At 45.8% G+C, this 14,228-nt stretch overlaps 1 protein-coding gene across 4 annotated transcripts in view; it reads left to right on the top strand.

Moving 5' to 3' along the window:
* The window catches only part of zzef1 (zinc finger, ZZ-type with EF hand domain 1), a 34,919-nt gene extending 26,280 nt beyond the window's left edge, over positions 1 to 8,639 (top strand). For all 4 annotated transcript variants that reach the window (XM_035526974.2, XM_035526975.2, XM_081719563.1 and 1 more), the window contains 5 exons: positions 469 to 567; positions 1,277 to 1,433; positions 2,763 to 2,913; positions 5,113 to 5,184; positions 6,396 to 8,639. In XM_035526974.2, coding sequence (XP_035382867.1) covers positions 469 to 567; positions 1,277 to 1,433; positions 2,763 to 2,913; positions 5,113 to 5,184; positions 6,396 to 6,476 — 560 coding nt within the window. In that variant the 3' untranslated portion in view covers positions 6,477 to 8,639. The remainder of the gene's footprint in view (positions 1 to 468; positions 568 to 1,276; positions 1,434 to 2,762; positions 2,914 to 5,112; positions 5,185 to 6,395) is intronic.
* Positions 8,640 to 14,228: the final 5,589 nt, after the last annotated feature.

Consider the following 14,228-nt stretch of genomic DNA (forward strand, 5'->3'; position numbering starts at 1 on the left):
GCTGAAATCTGCAGGACAATAGATGTCCGAGGGCAGAGCCCAGCGGTACGGGAGCAGTGTCGTCTCACTGTTGTACTGACAGGTGTGTGTGTGTGTCTGTGTGTGTGTGTCTGTGTGTGTGTGTCTGTGTGTGTGTGTCTGTGTGTGTGTGTCTGTGTGTGTGTGTCTGTGTGTGTGTGTCTGTGTGTGTGTGTCTGTGTGTGTGTGTCTGTGTGTGTGTGTCTGTGTGTGTGTGTGTGTGTGTGTCTGTGTGTGTGTGTCTGTGTGTGTGTGTCTGTGTGTGTGTGTCTGTGTGTGTGTGTCTGTGTGTGTGTGTCTGTGTGTGTGTGTCTGTGTGTGTGTGTCTGTGTGTGTGTGTCTGTGTGTGTGTGTCTGTGTGTGTGTGTCTGTCTGTGTCTGTGTGTGTGTCTGTGTGTGTGTGTGTGTGTGTGTGTGAATGTAAACTGTCATTTTTGTTTTCTCCTGTAGGGGACACTCTGTACTACAGGTTCATATCAGACATGAGCAACACGGAGTGGGGCTACAGGTTCACTGTGACCGGAGGCCAACGCGGACGCTTCCAGACTGGTCAGTGGGCATTCACTCGTTTTGATAGCATTCCGGTATTTTCTCTCTGTCGCTGTTTGTCAATCTGTCTCACTGTGGATTGAATTTCTATATCAGTAATATATAATTCACCCCTCCTTCAGTGCACATTTAGTAAAACATCTTGAGTAACCTAGGTTAACTGTACTGTCTACATCAGAATTGCCTGACCCCAGCCTTTCTCTCTCCATTCCCGTGTGCGTGTGTTTATGCGTGTGTTTGTGCGCGTGTGTGGGGAGTGTAAGCCCGGAGTGTGTGATTGATTACTGCAGTCATTAGTGGCGCAGGAGCAGGTGTGTTCTCCTGACCTGTGCATCTGCCGCTCTTAATTACCCAACTAACCAAGTCTCACACCCCTTTGCCCTGTGGCTCAAATCATTCCCCTGTCCAGGAATCTCAAATACTTTTCCAAGCACGGTAAAAATGCTTTGTTTATATGGGGCCATGAAGTCATTTGTCTCCTGGTGGAGTGGGATAAAGGTAAACTTGGCAACGCGGGCTTTCTGCAGCCTTTCAGGTAAACAGTGGAAAGTGAACCACCGGGCTAAAAAAGGAGAGTCCAGGATGACCTCTCAGTTTCACGTGGGTTCGCTCTTCATCACGTCAGAAGCCGGGGCGTGCGATGGCTCGCTCAGACCAGAGTGGTCCGCACGCTAACGGGTGCGCGGCTTCTCTCCATTTCTGTGAACAGGTTTTGAGATCCTCAAGCAGATGCTGGTTGATGGCCAGGCTCTACCATTGGCTGACATCTGGGAGTGGCAGGTGGGTGTGGCCTGCCGGCAGACTGGGAGCCAACGGCTGAAGGCTATTCACCTCCTCCTTCGGCTACTGCAGTGTCCTTCTCAGTGGTATGTGTTATCTCTCTCTGTATCTCTCTCGCTCTCTGTCTGTATATTTCATTGACTCACAGCTCAGTACAGTTTCTGGAACCTTCTTCACATGACCATATTTAGTTACAACATGGCCAAAGCAGAAGGCGTCCACGTTACAAGTAACAAATGGATGATAAAAAAAAAAACCTCACAAGAGATTTAAATATTTATACTTAGTCTTGTCCTCCCTTGACTCTCCTCCCTTGTCTTCCCTCACCAAAAAGCTTAAGAAATGTTTATTTAAAGAGAAGACGCAGTTGGACAGCCCTGCACACCTGCGGCACAGTGATGTGGTGCTCCCCAAACGTGGCCTTGCTGTGTTTACCTAGTTGTACTCTTCCTTGTGTACAGGAAGGTCCTGTAGAACACCTCATTATCAGTGGTGACTTCAGTGCTTTAAGCTTTCAGAATTAAGCCTGTAACATTTTAAACTGTGAGAGGAATAATGACTACATACTCTTGCTAGATTTAGTACGGAGTTCAAATGTGTTTTTATCCACTGCCTTTAATGCCAAGATCCTGCAAATGAATGTGATCTACTTCATTGCAGAGCCCTGCACTAATTATACTGGAGTATAAGGTGTAATATAATTTTTTTGTTTAAGTCCTGCCTCTCCTAGCTCAGGCCCCTCCTCCTGGGAGTGCCAAAGTAGCCCCGCCCTCTCAGAGTCTGATTCTGTCAGGTTGGCCGTGCACTCTGAGGACGACAGATGCAGCACAGCAGCAACCTCAGGCAGCAACCTAAATTCTTGCTCGGGCTGCCTGAACTTTGTGTGTGTGTGTCATTACAACACTGTGGCATCACCACGCAGCACAGAAAGCAGATCGTGTGTTCCCTATTTGGGTTATAGGGTGCGTGGTGAGCTATGAATGAGGAGACCCACATCCAGACCACATACACAGCTTACCTCATTACCTCATTTGCAGTTGGCCAAAAAAGACTGACTTGGCAATTTTGTTTGTTTGTTGGTGTGCGAGAGAGTGCGCTTGTGTTTCAGATTTACAAAGCTTTTGCATAAAACACGGGCCACATGCTTCCTCTCTTGATTGTTGCCATGACAACAAGGTCACATGCCAGTGAGACAATTTGCATGTTTTCCATGCTGTATGGACTCCAAGCTCTAAACTCAGCTGTGTGCGCGTGTGCGTACGATGATCTAAGATGAGGATATTATGGTCTGTGGTGTCGAATGGCTGAGGCAGGAGAATCGGGCCGTGCAAATGGCCAGCTGTGGCTGTGAATGATGCCTTTCTGAGGCGCGGCGCTGCTGGGTAAAGGCTGATGATTGGCTCTGTGTGTGTTAGGAGCTGTGATCTGACTCTGCTGCGACCCCTGTGGCATCTCTTCATCAGTATGGAAAGTGGCTTGAGTCACGACCCCACCAGCATCACGGTCCTTCTACCCCTCCACCGTGCCCTCACCGAGCTCTTCTTCATCGCAGAGGCCAAGGCCATGGTGAGTAACAGAGTATCTTTAGCAGCAGTCTATTTCAAACGGTCCATTTCAACCCATGTGGTTCTTTTCTAAAGCTGATGCACTGCTAAAGTGTACATTAGTGAGTATCATACATTTACATGATTTGCAGATGGTGTGTGTGTGTGTGTCTGTGTGTGTCTGTGTGTGTCTGTGTGTGTCTGTGTGTGTCTGTGTGTGTCTGTGTGTGTCTGTGTGTGTGTGTGTGTGTCTGTGTGTGTCTGTGTGTGTCTGTGTGTGTCTGTGTGTGTCTGTGTGTGTCTGTGTGTGTCTGTGTGTGTGTGTGTGTCTGTCTCCTGGGAGCAGCACCACAACTCCAGATGAGCACATAAAACAAATCAGGGTATCATACACTCACCTGGTCAACTTGTACTGTTTGACTAAGGAGCCATCTGTGTGTGAATGAGACAAAAGGAACTGAGTGTGAGAGAGAGAGTGTCTATGCCGTTAGAGGGCAGCAGCACATTTTCACAGTATGTAGACTAAAGCAGGTGCTTATAGTAATGACGCATGCAAAACTCACACACAGTTTCTACTCCCTCACTGTGTCGGTGTGTTCTGTTAGAGAAAAATGTGCAATTTGCATCATCAGAACCAGCAAAACTACAAAAGATGCATGTTCTCATTCAATAAATAAAATATGAGCTCATGTCTAGGAAATGTGCACGTGTGTGTGTGTGTGTGATCAGTGTGTTGTCAGTCAAAGCTTTTTTTATTATTTTTTTTAATAATCCTATCCTCTCACCAAGTTCGATAATCACTTATCTCTTCTACAAAATAAGTGGATCGATATTAAACCGTCAAAGTTGAAAAATGTTATTAATGTGTGGAACTTTATAGCGCTCTATACGGAGGCAGCAGGAGAATCTGTGCCCTTTCGACCGTGCCCTAAACCTGGGCCACGTGGCAGCCTGGAATGCAAAGCACACAATAAAGCCCATAGCTATTTTGATCCTCATTCGAGTGTGAGATTAGCGCTGCCGAGCAGGCCGCAGTTTGCTGCCTTGACTTTAACACAGCATGGATCGCCGTTAGCCTAAGTGGGTGTGTGGCTTTTGCTATGGCGTGCTGTCGTGGTTACGATCCGGAGTCGTGGGCCGGCCCCTCTTCCTCTCCCCCCCCAGCTCCTCGTCCGCGTTCACCGCTGGCATTACCGTCGATCACAAATTCACTGAGCGCCTTCAGGTCCGGTCGAGCCCTGAAGATCCCAACATGGTTTGCCTGTGTCGCGTACTGCTGCCACCCATCTGTTTGCATGGCTTCACCTCTCTTTAAACTTTGTACAAGCATTCTAATCTATGGTTAGTTAATCATTTATACGGTAGAGAAGACTGCCTTTAATTATAGACTATACAAACCCAACATTACTAATTAACTGCAAATGTATGTTTTTACATTGCCACATCAGAAAATTACAATATAGATATTCAGTCTGGCGAAGAATGTTGGAGTACACAGAAATGAAACCAAGAAATAGCGTTACATATGACCGCCCTTCCGGTAGATCGGTCATGCCTGCAGAGAAATGCACTGGCATAGACAGCTGAAAACGTACAAATGATGAGTAACAGCTGTACGTCTCTGAAGCAATCTGTGTTGTTAAATGTTATAGTAACTACTGGGCAAATGTACACACAACCAGTATTTTTCTTTTTCTTTAATTCTAGCATTTTATTTTCCAGAATTAAGACTCGCTATCGCCATCACTCCCCCACTAAGATGCAGTCAAATCACTTGCATATTGCGGTCACGTTTGCAACCTATCATTTCTGGCCATAATTCTGCACACGATAATATTTTTGATTTTCTCACCCAAACTTTGTTGGCGTGGACGACGCCGCGGCCGGCACGCCTCTGCCAGTACAGTCCCGAGGCCCGGGCTCTGGTCTCCTGCGGGACGTTTTCCCCCATCCCACTCCTGCTTTGGAGTCCTTGCGTGTAAAAATAAATAAATAAATAACATCGCCGGTCGCAAGCACCTCAGCCGTGGTCCTCGGTAGCCGCCTCCCCCTGCGCACACTCGACTTCCGAAGCAGCAAACTGGGTTGCTGGAACGCCCGCTGTCTCTCCTGTTGACCTTTTGAGCGGCTGTCCAGTCGAGCCTTTAATCTGGTTTAGAGGTTTGTGCCCACGTGGCAGCTTGTCGGCGGGAGTAACGGCGTCTCTTTCTCTTTCCTCCAGGAGCAGGGCGTTCTGCAGGAGTACCTGCTGGCCCTCACCACCAACGAGCAGCTCGTAGTACGTACCGCCCAGGTAAGGACGCCCGCGTCTGTCCCATTCGTGTTCACGCAACGCTGTGGGGTGGAATGTCTTTGTATGGTGAAGCCTGCATTGGTTCTTGCTCATGGCCCGGTCATCGCTGTGGCTCCGTTTCTATTCGGGTTTTCGTTGGTTCCAAAACATGAAGTAATGGTGACCAGGCAGCAGCGATTTTAATAGCAGTCATTCTTACAAAGGGTTCAGAAGCGGAACCGAAATGCAATTTCGAGCGCCGCCCTCCCACCCAAAACAAGTGGAATTGGGAAGGTACTGGCTGTTAAGAGGAAATGATGATGATTTAGTTCCATATATGTTTAAGGATGCATCTAATTCAGTTTGGCTGTTGGAAAGGGGTGTGGGTGTGGGTGTCCGTGTGGGTGTGTGTAACACGATAAGACAGGAGGAAGGAACAGCAGCTTTTGAGCTCACAATTAAAGATGAAAGCAGTCAGCCTTTTGAAGGATTCTGTTTGGGTTGTGTGTGAAAGTGAAAGGAGAGACTTGTCAGGTTGTTGGAATATGATTGTGTGCGCGCGCGCGTGTATGTACATGTTTTTGTGCGGGGCACGTGTGCCTGCACTGCTGAGCGTTCGTGTTTGTGTGTTCATGCTGGCCTAAGTGTGTGTGTGTGTGTGTGCGTGTGTGTGGGCTGTGGTTAACTCTAATGCATGTAGTAATTAGCTCCTATTATCCTGCGTGGGCCAGCAGGACAGCAGCTCTGATCTGATCAGGGCAGGACGGAAGAGGACCCAGGCGTGTGCCAATGGCGTGTGGGATGCTGTGAGCTGTCCCCATCTACTGTGTCCTGCTTAGCTTTAATGCAGTTTGTAGCCAAACATGCAGTGCACTTTCTGCTGCAGGATAAATTCGTCAAAACTGTGGTTTTTTTGTGTATTTTTGTGTTTGTTCCTGCCCTGAAAAACATAAGTGGACGCAAGGAGGTAGGGTGGGGGTGAGAGGGAGAGAGAGAGAGAGATGGATTACTGTGTGGGTGTTTTTTCTGGGTTCTGAGGACCACAGGTGTGTAAAACAGTTTGATGAATTACCTGCAATACTTTGCTTAATCATTTCTCTCTCTTTCTTTCTTTCTCTCTCTCTCTCTCTCTCTCTCTCTCTCTCTCCCCACCCCTTCACCTCATCATTTTACTTTTCTTTCTCCTTACTCATTATTTTTTATGCCCCCCTCCCTTGTATTTTATTGTGCAGGCCCTAAAGAACATCGCAGCCATCAGTCTGGCCATCAATTATCCAAATAAATCCACCGGTCTGCTGAACCTCACCCCGTGAGCGAGGGGCCTAGCCGGGCCGTGGGCCACCGCGTCTGTGCCGGGGAGCCCCTCACGCAGTCTTCCACAGACCAGCGCCCTTCAGGAACAGGAAGAGGGGACGTCTGACGCTCTCGTTTCTGTTGTAACGGTCCAATCAGTGGGGCACGTCCGAACCCTTACCGTAAACGCGACCGGTCACCTACGATGAGACCAAGGATTTTCCATATCCGGATGCCTTGCGCAGAGTGGGAAGAAAGAGTTCTCGTTTTTCTTGCGCTCTCTTGATTTGATTTATCCGTTTTTACTTGAAGCAGCTCCAGAGTTTAAAACGAGTCGGCGCGGTGTGCCAAATTCGCCGGCGTTCCTCCGCAAAGCCGCTCGGTTTCTTTGATTTATTCAGCGCTTTTTCAACGTCGGCAGGGAAAAGGAGGGGAATGGACGCACCTTGGGTGAGACAATCGATCATCGTGAAAGCGGGTCACCTTTCTCCGCGGACGCGCACAGCCTAAAAATACGAGCGGTCCGCGCGGCCCCATCCGTCAGAGTGGCCCGAGACTTCAGCTGGTGGCGTGGGCGAGAACTCGGAACCACAGCGACGGGAAGCTAAACTCCTTCGCTGCCAAGCGCCGCCCGGACCGCAAGAGCTTCACGCTATGTGCTTCTCACCTTTTACCGAAACGAACGGGTTGGAACCGATTTTCCTTTTTTTTTTTTTTCCTTCTTCTTTTTCTCTCCTTCTTTCATCGACATGGTCACTCCGCCTGTACGCTGTAAACCAGTAACTACACTTGAAAAAAGAATATCGCGTTCTTCTCAATATTGGTCAACGTCGGATGCGCGTTCCGTGCGCGTTAGATTGACGTGCCCTGCAAACACGGTGGGCACCCCCCGGCCTTGGAATAAATCCTCACACTAATCCCGACTATAAAAAAAGATCTTTAAAAAACCCAGAGCAAAGGAAAGGTTTCTACTGCTGAACCTCTGTGCTGCACGTCTGTCCAGCACAGAGCAGGTCTTTTTGTTCCTCGTTTGGACCGTTGCCATCGCATAATTTGAGGTCTCAAAATCTTGACATACCTTTTTGATTCTGCATCCACTCCCCACGTAGCACCTGATGGTGTAGTATATGCAACATGAACGTCTGCATGGCGTGGGGAGCGAAGCTGTTTTGCATTTGAGTGGAATTCTCATTGAGCACACATGCAAACGGCTGTGAATGGGTGCAAACTGTCGGAAGGGGTGCAGGGCTGAAACGCCAGCAACCCGAGGAAGGTCTCATAGAGGGTTTCGCTTTTGGTCCGGAATTGAGTACTGGCTGAAGGTGTTTATTTTCCGATTTGCAGAATTAGATAAGTTACTATATCGAAACTGAAATCTTTTTTTTGTTTTGTTAGGGAGTGACCCCCAGTCAAATAGTGTTTTCATGGAGCACCCTAATAATCAGATGTGTGATACAGCAGTAATCATACATATTTTGTTTTTAGTTTGTTGTAGTGAGTATGCCAAAGAAACCTCTATTATAAGAAACACTTCTGACATACATTTGTGACCTGTGTTCAGGAACGCTGGTATGTATCTTTGGCTCTTCTATCAGGACAGTGGGGAATGAAAATCACTCTTAAGATCCTTCTTTACTTTGCTGACTGAAGACCACCCCAAGTGGTTGGGGTGGGTACAGACCCTTTAGACTTCAGTGCTTTTGTTTACATATATCCAGTCCTGGAGAGTTAGCCACATCCTGTGCCTCAGCTCAGTTATAAAGATGGCTGCCAGATCGAAGCCTCTCTCAAAGCCTCAGATATTAAAGAATTTATGTGCCTATGTTTGAAATGAAGCAATCTTTAATTTAACTCTTATCTCTTTGGAAGAGAACTACTCAACAGTTATATTTTTAAAAGAGAATTCAACGGCTTAATTTGAAGCATTTTCTTTATATTCTTGAATGTTGTCTTTAACCGTTTCTTTGAAAGTGCATTACTTTCGTTGATGTTTAATTTGAAATCGTTTGGGTGTAGCTGTGAAGAATAATTGCACATATAGGGAAAAATCACATCAACTTTCACCCCTAAATATGGAAAAAAAAAATATATTGTTCTTGGTCAACACCTGATTTTCTATGTCATGGCATAAAAGTTTATCTGTAATTTGTTTTTAATTAAAATTGTTATGATGCTCTGGTAAAGTTTCATGTTCTGTACCTAAAAAGACTAGAACAGTGATCATCTGGACTTGTGATGAATTTCATGTCTACAAAAAGAATCTATGGAAATCCAAACTAAATCCAAACACTGGAATACTCCACCTTTGAGGCTAACATGTTTCATCTACTTTTCTAAAGAAAGGTTCAACTATCCAGATATCACTGCCCCCACCTGCCTGCTCTGTTTCGGCTATGCGAGTTTTCAGGCAAACACAGAAATTTCACCCTTTAAACCAACACCTCTAATTCCGTGCACATGATTATTTTTTTTGCCCTCCTGGCATGTAAACCATTGGACTAACGTCTACAATACACCCATTTTAGACATCAGGCCAGTTCCCGTCTGCCCGGTAACTAGCTTGTCACCCGTGAAGGGCTCGAGCGAGCACGCATTTTCTCGCCGCGTCTTTGTGAGTTGCTGTCCACGCAGCCAGCTGAACTCGCGCGACAGCTGGAGTGCGCAGTTAATGTCGTTGTGAATGACCGAGAGCAGAGCGATGGCCTCCTTCCCACCCAAAAAGCAATGCCAGTTTTTGCACCAACGAGCGTCTGTGTGCCCAGATTCATAAAATCCGACGGCATCTGTGCTACGGCTCTTAAATGGCAGTGGTAGTTCAGTGGTTAACGTACTTCAGTTGTAATCAGAAGGTTGCTGGTTCAAGCCCCACCACTGCCAAGTTGCCACTGTTGGGCTGCTGAGCAAGGCCCTTAACCCTCAATTGCTTAAGTTTTACTCAGTCATGATTGTAAGTGGCTTTGGATAAAACTGTCAGGTAAATGTAAATTGTACCCTTTATTTTTATAAAGTCACTGTGGTGATAATTGGTGCAACTTTACTGCTGCTGTAACTTCACCTGTGCTCAAGGTGGAAAGGAGGTCATACATATACAAAGGTCCACATCAGCAGATACATTTAACACATTTGAGAGACACTCTTATCCACAGGGACTTAGAATATTACATTTGCATATTACATTTGCCCAGATAAGGGACCGAACCCTGGTTCTCTACATAAACAGCAACATTGTTACCCGCTACACTATACCAACTACTAACCTCTATTCATTTTAAGCATATAGTTTCTTCCTCTGTAAATGCAATTTTTATGGCAAAAGTTCATGGCATTCTGAGATCCTGCTCAAGCAAGTCACCTTCGTGCACTCTGACGGCTGCAGAGTTTGCCATCATCCTCATTCCAAACAGGCCAAAAAATGTGCCATATAACTGCATTTTACTGAATCAGCTAAATAGTTGCGTGTGCAGAATTTTGTTGATTTGCATGTGACCAAACATTCTTAGAGAGAAGATCATCTAATACACATCTAATACTGCAAAATGTACCATCAGACAGGTTCAGGTGGTATTTTGTTCTTTTATAAATTGCTAACTGATACCTCCACAAGCTTATAGTTTATAGTAGTTCAGGAAAATCTCTGCAGTGTGGGAGTTAGAGGATCTGAAAGAAGCTCTACTTGTTGAGAGTGTTGTCTAACTCTCATGCTGGCTCTTATCTCCTCATATGTAAATTAGGACAAAATGCTTTAACACCATCTAACAAACAAAAGGTAGACCAGCCTTCACTGGCAGTCCACATTTATGAATGAACAAACGTGTTACTGTGGTGCTATTTGCTGCTAACGTCGCATTAAATCTGGCAGTATGTTTTATGAATGTGGCCCTTCGAGTCGCAGCTACAGCTGGCTGTGTCATCAACAGCGCTCAAACCAGCAAACTAGCAATGATGAGGTGAACACTTTTCTGTGTTTTTACGATAATATATTTGTTTATTTTTCGGCTGGATTCGTCGTCTTCCAACAAAAGCCTGCCCCAATGCCTCCTCATCTTGCCGGAGTCCATTCCTGCTCGCTACCTGCATGCAGCTGTCCATTCTGTCCTTCCCCTCTCCCTCTTCCTCCTTCCATCCCACCCCCTCTCTTCATCCATCCACAAACAGGGTGAATGGTTGACATGATATTTGGAATGATAGAATAAGGGGAGAGAGATATTGGATAAGATGCCGGTGATTCACTGTAGTGCTGCACTCACACAGCCCCCACATCTCTGAATCAGTCTGCCCCCCCCCCTCCCTCCTCTTCTTCCTCCTCCTCCTCACTCAGCCTGGCTAACACTCTCTCACTCTCTCTCTCTCTCTCTCTCTCTCACACTCACACACACATTATTTTCCACAATGAGAAAGACCCCACAGTCGCGATTGCAGAGTGGGACGATAATGATGACGATGGTGGTGGTGAAGATGGCATGAGAAAGAGGAGGTATGGTGGTGGGTTAAATGAATTGTAAATAACGCGCGACACTGATGGCGCCAAGCTTGCTCGCGGGCACCTACGCCTTTCAGACGCGGACCAGGAACGGAGGAGGAACGCTAATGTTGTTTAGCATGATTACGCGTGGAGCCCAGTCAGTCTCCCTTTCAGAGCTGTTGAGCTTTCTCGCGACCCTGGTGGCCACTTAGTGGACCGGGCAGGGCTGATAACGTGCCATTTTATTGAGAGCGCATCTGTGGGCCAAACAGTGTTTCTGAGGGCCAGCGAACAGGCTGTTCAGTGTTGTTGGTGCAGAAAAGGTGGAAGCATGACTTCTAACATTTGCTGCAGAGATGTATACAGATCCAAGAACCAAGCAGAAGATGTCATCCAAAAGGTCCCAGACCCTCCAGATGGAACAAGAGATGTGGAAGAATACAGGAGAAGGCTCGAGCCAGAGTAGCCTCACTGATGCCTTCACCAGCTTAGTTTATGGAATCTCAGGAACAGCTCTACAGTGTGGGAGTTGGAGGATCTGACAGAAGCTGCACTTGTTGGAAGTGTTTGTCTACCTCTCTCACGCTGGCTCTTTTCTCCTCAAAGATCTTTAATGAAAAAAAAAACAAAAAAAACTTTTTGCATATAACCATTCAAAGTTTCAATACTCTTATACATCCTTACCTCACTTTCTCTCTTTTTCTCTGTTTGTCTCACGAGTAGAGACAACATCTCGATTGATGCACTCACTCCCTCGACTGTTTTTAAAATGAAACTTCATGGTTAGATCATTTGTCCTTCATAAGAGAGCTGAAAAGAGGTTACTGGCACATCTCTCCTCAGCAGGTAGAGCTTTACAGCACTGTGCTCCTAAACCCATATTCTTTAACTACATACAGAACCAAAGCAAAAGCTACTTCAGGAAATTTATCACAGTAATACAGGCGTAAATACAAAACAAAACAAAGAAACAACCCTTCCCTGCACACATGCACACTCACAGAAAAATCTTGAAAGCAGACGTGACGCATGCAAGCAAGCATTGCCTAATGGTCCATCACACTTCCAGCCACCTTTTATTTATGTTATTTGGGGACTTGGGGTGGGTGGGGCCTTGGTTTGTTGTATTTGTAGGGTAGGTTGGTTTAGGTTTTTTTTTGAGGTTTCAGTGTCATGTTCTGTTGCCACAAACATGACCATGTTCTCTGTTCCCAGAGCAGCAGGTGGCAATGTGAAATGTCCACCTCCGCAACATGCACTGCTCCACGCTGCAGCACGAGCCAATGGCGTCTTTGCCCTACCTACCGCTCTATAGGTGATTCAGCCCTCGCCACCATAGTAATGAGACCTACTTCCTGCCAACCACCTGAGACACTGAGGACAGTGGGTATCGTTTCCTGCGGGGCTAGCTTCATAATTGCCCCGTTTAGGTAACTCATGAGAGAGCATCCTGTGTGACCTTTCAACCCAGATTTGGGTTTCTTCACTTAGGGAGTGGTCTGACTGGGGTACATGAGACGCAAGGGCCTGCTCTGATTGATTCATTTGGATCTCATTTCCTTTCCCAAACTGTAAATCCCCCAAAGCTGTTCCGTTCAAGTATCAGTAAGCAATCTACCATCTCGTATGGGCAGTCCTGATGACGGTAGTGCTGGGAGCCCAGTGGCTAAAAGCCATCATACGCTGAGCTTCACTGGCATGTGAGGACCCCATAATAAGGCAGCTGTAATACTGCCTAACCTCTCTTTTAAGACTAGAGGGAAATACCCAGTTTAAACCTCCAGACTGTGGAGATCTGAGTCTCACTGACTTTGGATCTACGTTCTGCGGCATTTCTTGAAGTGGTCAGTATCATTGCGTCACATCTGCGAGGCTGCAGGTGTGCAGGATGGGCTGGGGAATTTCACCTCCACTGGTTTCCACATTTAACAGAAACAGAACGTACATGGTTATTACTGTTGCTCTCGTTTACTTTAATGTGCATTTAATAAGTGCCGCCGGCACTCAAAGGCAGAGGGGTTTATTACCTGATCCACTGTTCAGGCTCATGTTCTCTAGGACAAGTCAGAGGTATGCAACTGATCTTAATAATCGATTACAAAATGAGTTACATAGCCAGAAGGCCTACTGTTAGCAAAGATCAGAAGTTAAATAAATTATACATTTAAAAAAAAGTTATTTTAAAAAGTTAAAATTCATCACACCTGTCATTCCAAATGTAATATTTGCTTGTTACATTTAACTAAAAATTTTCCTTTCTAAATTATAAATTCCCCTTTCCACCTCCGTGTTCATGTTATTCCATAGGCAGTCTGCTGAAGTCTGTAGGCCCAACGGACTCTCTGTAAGTTCCCCGAAAGTGTGCATTACTATCCTTATGGCCTAGATTAATGGAAGAATTAGCCCTTTAGCTATGTGGACTAAGTGCAGATTAAGTCCCAGAGTCTGCAAATCTGGAGAGGAACAGAGATTTAGATTAGGCAAAAGAATGAAGCATAAAAATGAAGCATTATTCTTATTGTCATGCTGCACTGGAGTCATTCTATCTCTCTCTAATACCAATCTGGGTCATTAAATGTTCTCTCTCGCTAATACCAATCTGGGTCATTAAATGTTCTCTCTCTCTAATACCAATCTGGATCATTAAATGTTCTCTCTCGCTAATACCAATCTGGGTCATTAAATGTTCTCTCTCTCTAATACCAATCTGGGTCATAAATGCTTCTATTGCACCGAAGACCATAACAACACAGTTCTCAGTCCAGGCTGTTGTGAGCCTCTGAAAGTCAAAGCATCTGTGTTTATACCTTCATCAATTCAGTCAAGAAAGTTTAAATCTAGTTTTGGTTCTAACCATCTCAAGTTTTGCTAAGACCATGGAGCCCTTTCAACATGGAAGACTTGATTGACTGCAGTCAATCCCGTTTTATGCCTTTGTGAATTTATGATTGGCTGAAAGAAAAGGTCTTATTTTAAAACTGGGCTGTTCTAGTTCAGCGGTCCACCAATAGGCAGTAGGCCTGATGTTGCCTGAAAATTAATGATAAAGCAACTTATTTGACATCTACAGGCAAGCAAAGCAGGTAAATCGAACCTTCTACTTAGTTTAGATGTGAAATAAACAAGGGCACTGTAGAGTCGAGTTGCTCTTTTAGAGAGACCATCATGGAAGTTGTGTAAATTGCTTTCCTATCCACATATGAGTTTGACCTGACTATGGTTACGTTATCCCGCGGGTATCGGAACCTCGCCTACTCATGCTCACCTTTTCTCCTGTGCTCTTTTTCCCTGCATGCCTTTCCATGAGGAT

Source organism: Electrophorus electricus, chromosome 8, assembly GCF_041902795.1.
Source record: "Electrophorus electricus isolate QZ-2024a chromosome 8, ASM4190279v1, whole genome shotgun sequence".
Lineage (NCBI taxonomy): Eukaryota > Metazoa > Chordata > Actinopteri > Gymnotiformes > Gymnotidae > Electrophorus > Electrophorus electricus.